Source organism: Egretta garzetta, unplaced genomic scaffold (genome assembly GCF_000687185.1).
Source record: "Egretta garzetta isolate BGI_Z169 unplaced genomic scaffold, ASM68718v1 scaffold1200, whole genome shotgun sequence".
Taxonomy (NCBI): Eukaryota; Metazoa; Chordata; class Aves; order Pelecaniformes; family Ardeidae; genus Egretta; species Egretta garzetta.
The window spans coordinates 4716-5229 of NW_009258406.1; the positions used below are offsets into that span (position 1 = coordinate 4716).

General features: G+C 66.0%; 1 protein-coding gene across 1 annotated transcript in view; it reads left to right on the top strand.

Moving 5' to 3' along the window:
• Window positions 1-513, top strand: part of PSMC4 (proteasome 26S subunit, ATPase 4) — a gene marked incomplete at its 3' end in the record, with an annotated part of 5158 nt that extends 4645 nt beyond the window's left edge. The window contains exon 6 of the mRNA XM_035898319.1: window positions 388-513. Within this exon, the coding sequence (XP_035754212.1) occupies window positions 388-513 (126 nt within the window). The remainder of the gene's footprint in view (window positions 1-387) is intronic.
• Window position 514: the final 1 nt, after the last annotated feature.

Sequence of the window (514 nt, forward strand, 5' to 3'; positions counted from 1 at the left end):
GGTTCCCATGGGTGCTGGAGAGGGACCTCAGTGTCCACCTCCCCCACCTAAGGTGCCCCCAATGACCACCCATGGGTGACACCCTCCACCCTGGCATCCCATGGGTGCTGGGGGGAGGTCCCCATGGGTGCTATGGAGGTCCCATGGGTTCTGGGGGGGGAGGTCCCCATGGGTCCTGTGGAGGTCCCCATGGGTGCTATGGGGGGTCCCATGGGTGCTGGAGAGGGACCTCCGTGTCCACCTCCCCCACCCAAGGTGTCCCTGATGACCACCCATGGGTGACACCCTCTACCCTGGTCCTGGATGGTGGGTCCCATGGGTGCTATGGGGGTGTCCCATGGGTTCCTCGTGGTGACAGTGGCACCCATGTGTCCCCCCCTACGCTAGGTGATCATGGCCACCAACCGGGCCGACACCCTGGACCCGGCGCTGCTGCGCCCCGGCCGCCTGGACCGGAAAATTGAGTTCCCGTTGCCCGACCGGCGGCAGAAGCGGCTCATCTTCTCCACCATCA